Source organism: Temnothorax curvispinosus, unplaced genomic scaffold (assembly GCF_003070985.1).
Source record: "Temnothorax curvispinosus isolate PA1 unplaced genomic scaffold, ASM307098v1 QBEX01001400.1, whole genome shotgun sequence".
NCBI classification, from domain to species: Eukaryota; Metazoa; Arthropoda; class Insecta; order Hymenoptera; family Formicidae; genus Temnothorax; species Temnothorax curvispinosus.
In genome coordinates, this window is record NW_020211180.1 from 1 (window position 1) to 6,344 (window position 6,344).

A 6,344-nucleotide genomic window follows, 5' to 3' on the forward strand; every position below is an offset into this window, starting at 1 on the left:
GTTCCGGCGCATATTTCGAATTCCACGCATCGATGGTCGTATATGCGCGCACGCATTCGAAAATGTTGCATCACTGGCCGTGATACGCGAGCGCAATTGACGAGGCTCCACGTGGACATCGCGTAAACAAATCCGTATCGAAAGAAATCGCTTTTTGTGTAGTATCATAGGGAATCGCGTATCGCGCGAACTTATCGTTGACGTATCAAGTGGCGCTCCATTTGTTGATATCTTACTAAGAAAAACAGCTACGCACGAGAAAATAGATTTAATCTTATTGTTTTGCATCTCGTTGAAGAGAAAGAGAGAGACAGAGAGTTCTGAGAGTTTTGTATCTTATAATAAAATTGTTTGGACAAGTTTTATTTTCACAGTGTCACACTGATATAATGGTCTCTATAATGGTAGTTTACTACAAACCGTCAGTGTCGTCATAATATGTCGTCTTAACGTAAAATCATACATCTTTTTCTCGGTAAATATAACGATGTGAAGTAATTGAGGAAGGATATACTTTTGTTTTTATTCACGAAAGAACCATGTAAGAGCAAGAGCGTTTGCTTACGTTCAAAGTTAAAGCACGTTTCTTTCCATAAATAAAACGCTGATAATGTCGAGATGTCTGAGCTTGAAAGAGTATACTTCCTGTGTTTTTTAAAAGCGAGATATAACGTTTTAAAATGTTTCGAAATTCGAAATATATTCAGCTGAATCGCGCGATTGACATATAACTATTGACATTTAAAAACATATTACAAAATGAATAAACATAAATTTTATACACGTCGGATATATAAGATTTATGTTTATTCAATTTGTAATACATATTTTTAAATAGTATCTACATTTATAATTTATAATTGTGTTTCCGTATACAATACATATTATAATTATACATGTTTGCTAAATTACATATGGAGGGGTAAAGGTCATAGTGGTGTAAGTCAAATTTTTTTTATTTTTTTTGCGTGCATAGATGTAATCTATACAATACAATATATAAATTGCATCTGTGCACACAAAAAAATATTTTTAAAATTTTGACTTACACTACTGTGGTTTTTACCTCTCCATATATACATTAACAATTATTAGTATCTGTAAGTATTTTCAAATATAAAACAAACGTTTTTCGCGAAGCGAAAGACGATTGTGAAAGCGGAAAGTGCATTTAGCGTGCTTACATATTTTAAAACAGATCTTCCGCATGCGTTCTTATTTTTACTTTTATGACTCACTGCGACGACAAAAACCGCGACCGGCAGAATTCATGAATCATGACACGCGACTCATCGGGTCTTCTGATTTTTTGCGAGCAAAAATTACGAAGCCGTTACATGTTACATCATGCAATAACGTTGCGAAAAAGTACATTTTCTCGAGAAAAATTTCAGCCAAACAGAATTTCAACGCAATAATGTTTAAATCAGATCGACATCGAATATGAAATTTCAGCTTTGTGATTATACATTCTTATAAAGTAAACGAATTAAATGTATGTTACATGTTGCGTTAGAAGATATACGGCTGGAATGAATTTATCGTAACGGGAAAATTTCGCAAATAGTTTGAAAACTGAGGAACAATCTTGCGGGAGGTATCACGTGTCGCGGGAGAAATCATAGATGTAAAGCCGATATTGTATGCGCAATCATTTGATAGCTATCGAATGTGGTCATCGATAAGTGGCTCGCTTCTGCGAGAACGCGGTCGCGCTAAACAGATCGGAGGAGTGTGTTTCCAATCCATCCATCGGCCGATCCATTAGCGGTATGCTTTCAGGGAAAAGATCAACGATTGTAGAGCTGAATATTCGTAAGGGCGCGCGTATACAAATGACGGTTTTACCGAGTCGCGGGAGTACACGTGCACCGGCGTGACATTGACCAATTGTCGGAGCGCGAGTCGTTCCAGCCGTATACGCATCGGAAATTACTTCCGGCAACCGGATCGCTGATACATCCTGCGCGATCAGCCCGGTGATTATCCCATTCTGCGGTTTTTCATCGCGTGTTACAAATTACACGGCTTCGGAAAGCGCGAGCGAGCGAGCGAGCCCGCGTGGCGTTGCGAAGCCCGCGTGCGTCGTCGATCGCCACAACGTTCCGCTCCGCGTTAACGAGGGTCACCGGTACCTTTCATCACATTGAAATATCGTCGCTCGACGGTATTACGTAACATTCCAGCGCGATCTCGCATTGGTATTTATCGGAATTATGTCGAGCTTTTGCGTTACGTAACGGCAAGTTCTGTCGCAAGTCCAGTAGGTGACTTTTCTATACGTGATCTGACTTGAAAAAATTTTATTTTACCGTAGAATAAAAATTAATATTGACGGTTTCGGTCATTGGGATCTCATAATTAATTTATAATTAATCTAATAATTATTATTGTGAATTTTATACATATTTTTATTATTAGACATAAGATATCTCTTGTTTAATTGAAAATATCAATATTTATTCTGTTATACATATTGGTCGCTATTTACTCATTATTTTCTTTCTTTCTCTCTCTCTACCTTCCTCCTCAATTATTTTCTCGGTTTGCTTAATTTTATTTGACTTATTAGGAAATTGCATCGTTACGAATCGTCGCCTATTTGTAAATACTCGATAACATCGATTTTCTTTCGAGGCTCGTTATATCCCATTTACGTTAACGAAATAGACGTACAAAGTGCGAACAGCTGGTCAATAATGACTCCTATAACTTACATGATATGCGCTACTTACAGTAAGTTTGAATAGCTGCAGGCAATAAAGTTTTACCACAATGCGTCGAATGCGCGATATACCGCTACCTCGTTCTTGCGCGGCTCTCTGTGCGAAGAGACTCGCGATCTACTCGAAGGCTACAAAAATGCACAGCCTCGATATTTATTATCCCATTAACGGGAGGTCGTATCTTTGCTCCGAATCAGGCTCCGAAACGGAATGCAAACGAATCGCATTCGATAACAAAACTGGAGAGCTCTCTCGCCTGTAATAATTTTCTCGGTTAATTTAAACAACATTTCGTTAATTTATTCGATAAAATTAAACACTTGGGATATCTCTGAAATAAATGTTTATACGCGAGAGTGGGTACTCTAGTTAGTGATAAAATATCGGAACGCGCGGCAACACAGAAGCTTCCGGACACGTCGAGTTATGTCATATCGCTCGATCGTATCGTTCAACTTCGGTCTATTGAATAGCAAAAGCATTATCTTATCACCCCGTCATTCTATATAATTATTGCAATTTTATAGAGATTATTTTAAGACTCCGCACACATTTGTCCAGTCGTCGAGTTGAATAAAGCGCGAAGGGGACCTTTTATTATCTCAATCGTGTGCCAATCGGTGCATCGGGGTCCTAACGTTAAGTCGCTAAGTGCTTACGTTAATGAGCGCATGGCGTTTTAGCGTATCGGCGACAATTGTGTCGAAACCGCGCGGAGAGTTCGTTAGCGTTCGGTCGGCTCCTCCTTTTAACGTTCCGCGTATAGTCTTTCTTTCGGCGAAGGGAAAAAGGAGCTGCCAAGCGGCGGCTGCGACAGCGCGGTGATCTATTAATAGACCGCGGACGCGTTACGGATGATTGTCGTTATGTGCTTTGAGCGATAACCGAGTTTCGCGTTAATGTCGAGTCGGGGCAAGAAAGGCGGTCGCGGACCCCGCTCGCTCGGGATTCACGCCCGCGCCGTCTGCGTGCGTATACGGCTTCGTGTCGGCGGCGCAGACAGCCTCGCCTCAAACCCATTTTCCCAGATTACATAAACTGCAAAACAGAGCTGCGAAAAAAAAAGAAAGAGAACTGAGTTCGTTACAGATTGATGACTGCGTATACTTGTCAAGTAAAACCCCGATGTGGCGAGGCCACTCTCGAAGTAATTTTACTAGAATTTTCTCAAGTCGGATATCTCGTCGTTTAACACGCTCTAATTCCGTTTTTTTTTTCCATTTTGCAGAACTCATTCGGCAGACCGGACGACATCGTTGCCGCGGAGACGCTTGCGAATCACGTGCGGTGTAACAACTCGTTCGTACACGCCGTATTCCAAGCGCAGTTCCGGTCTAGTCTGACCTGTCCGAGATGCCACCGGCAGTCGAACACCTTCGACCCCTTTCTGTGCGTGTCGGTGCCGGTGCCGCAGAATCATCGGCAGATGAATCTCTACGTGAACGTTCTCTACACGTCGCAGCAGCCGCGGCAGGTCAAGATCGGCGTGAGCGTGAATCAGGCGGCCAACGTGCGGGAGCTACGAGAGATCCTGGCCAGCGACACCGGCGTGGACGAGAATCACATGCTACTGACCGAGATCCACGACGAAGGATTTCACAGGTTTAAATTGTGGTTTAAAAACTCCAAAATTGCACTCTTGCAGTACGTAGCGATGAAAAAAGGAAACAGTTAATAGCGCTGGCAATAAATTTCACTCGCTTTTCATTGCTAAAGAAAGCACGAAGGTACGAAGATAAGAAATTGGCAACTTTTTTTTTTTATTATTTTACGATATTCGATCGGTTTGCAATGTTTGCACATTACTATTCTCTATACTTATCTACTGAGCGTCTTGTATTATAATAATAGAACAAAAAGAATAAGATCTTTTCTTTTTTTCCTTCCACAGAACCTTCTCTGACTGTCAGCCTCTATCCGTGATTATGGAAAACGATCCACTTTACTGCATCGAGCTGCCGCAATTGAAAGAGCCTACGGAGCAAGCGTACATCCTGTTGGTTTGGATCAACGTTCTCGTGAAGGGGGATCTGAGGCAACGTTTCGGCAGCCCGTACACGATGCAGGTGTCACGCGAGACGTCCTACGAGGATCTGCAGAAGCTCCTGCTCAAAGAGATGCATAGCACGTTAGCGGACGACGTTCTCACGACCAGCCAGAGTCCGGGGCTCTTCAACATCCGTGTGGCGGATCCGGCGGCGACGCCGATCCAGGACGAGCATCCCTGTATCGATCCCTGCGTGGAGCATCCGCTTTATACGGAGCAGATCGAGCAAGCGTTGGCTCTTTGTGCCGACGACTCGGGTCCACAACATGTGAAGCTGATCCTCGAGTGGGATGAGGCCACCAAATCCAATATTATACAGGACGACAGCGATCAGATCGAGGAGCACGCCAGTGTGAAACAGTTGAAAACTAATTCCGAACTGGGCGGCGCGGTCACCCTGGAGGAATGTTTCGATCTATACACGCGGGCGGAGATACTGGGCGCGGAAGACGCGTGGCATTGCCCCTACTGCAACAAGAAGCAAGAAGTCGTAAAAAAGCTAGGTCTCTGGTCACTACCCGATATATTAGTCATACACTTGAAAAGATTTCGTCAGCAGTCTAAGCAACGGTCAACGTCCAAGCTGACTATGCTGGTGGACTTTCCTTTGTACGGCTTCGACATGACGCCACATCTCGCTCACAATGGCGTTCAGACGACGCATAACAATGTCACCAGCTTGGGCGGCCTGGGATGGTCGCCCTGGAAAAAACCGCGACCGCGGCAACACAATATCCCCAAGTACGACGAGAATGTCTACGATCTCTATGCGATATGCAATCACCATGGGCAGGATCTGCAGGGCGGGCATTACACGGCGTTTTGTAGAAATCCGTATGATACGCAGTGGTACTGTTTCGACGACACGCGCGTAGAAGCAGTGAATGACACGAATCTGATCACGAACGCGGCGTACATGTTGTTCTACCAGCGAAGAGGCCTGTCCAATAACTCCACGGGAAATTCGTCCGCGGCGTCCACGAGCTCGACTGGTTCCGGTCTGGATCACTGGGTGTCGAAAATGCCGCCGTTTTATTTCAACAACAAGAGCACTAGTGACGTAACGAACAACAAGCAAAGTAAATCGCAAGAGATACTATGCCAGGAGAAGATTGTCGAGGAGAAGAACATGACCAACTTCACCAGAGGCTGCGGCAATTACGCGACTCTGCAGCCGAAGAAGAGAAACGCGGCGACGGAAACTGATATTGGGCAGATCGATCACTACTCAGATGACGAAGCACCTTGCAGAAGAGAATGGGTATGTAATACATGTTATTACTCAAACACGTCAGATATATTCGTGATAAAGTCGTTACACCGTTTTTTATAAATAATGTTATATGGAAAGAGTAAAAATTAATCGAGTATTCTTCATCGTATGTTAATATTTGATTGCAGGCCTCTCCGAAACCTATGCGAAAGACCTCATCCATCACACTGACGCCACACATACCGCCAGCAATAATTCAGACTGCTAGCAGTGATCCAAATACAACGGTGATACACGAATCCACGTTGTAACACACGATATAAGCCAGACTTCTCCGTCTGGCTCGAGCGATGCTCAA

At 43.6% G+C, this 6,344-nt stretch overlaps 1 protein-coding gene across 1 annotated transcript; it reads left to right on the forward strand.

Moving 5' to 3' along the window:
* The first annotated feature begins 3,651 nt into the window (after window positions 1–3,651).
* Window positions 3,652–6,338, forward strand: LOC112463197 (ubiquitin carboxyl-terminal hydrolase 31-like). The gene is made up of 4 exons (XM_025029411.1): window positions 3,652–3,873; window positions 3,955–4,328; window positions 4,618–6,034; window positions 6,175–6,338. Exons 1-4 carry the CDS (start codon window positions 3,820–3,822, stop codon window positions 6,295–6,297), a joined length of 1,968 nt encoding a protein of 655 aa, XP_024885179.1. The 5' UTR covers window positions 3,652–3,819; the 3' UTR covers window positions 6,298–6,338.
* Window positions 6,339–6,344: the final 6 nt, after the last annotated feature.

What these genes read in the sequence shown, in the direction of transcription:
- LOC112463197 (XM_025029411.1), top strand. Translation starts at nt 3,820, where the DNA reads ATGACTGCGTATACTTGTCAAGTAAAACCCCGATGTGGCGAGGCCACT. An exon ending in CACGACGAAGGATTTCACAG is followed by an intron (nt 4,329 to 4,617) that starts GTTTAAATTGTG and finishes TTCCTTCCACAG; the next exon opens with AACCTTCTCTGACTGTCAGC. An exon ending in CACCTTGCAGAAGAGAATGG is followed by an intron (nt 6,035 to 6,174) that starts GTATGTAATACA and finishes ATTTGATTGCAG; the next exon opens with GCCTCTCCGAAACCTATGCG.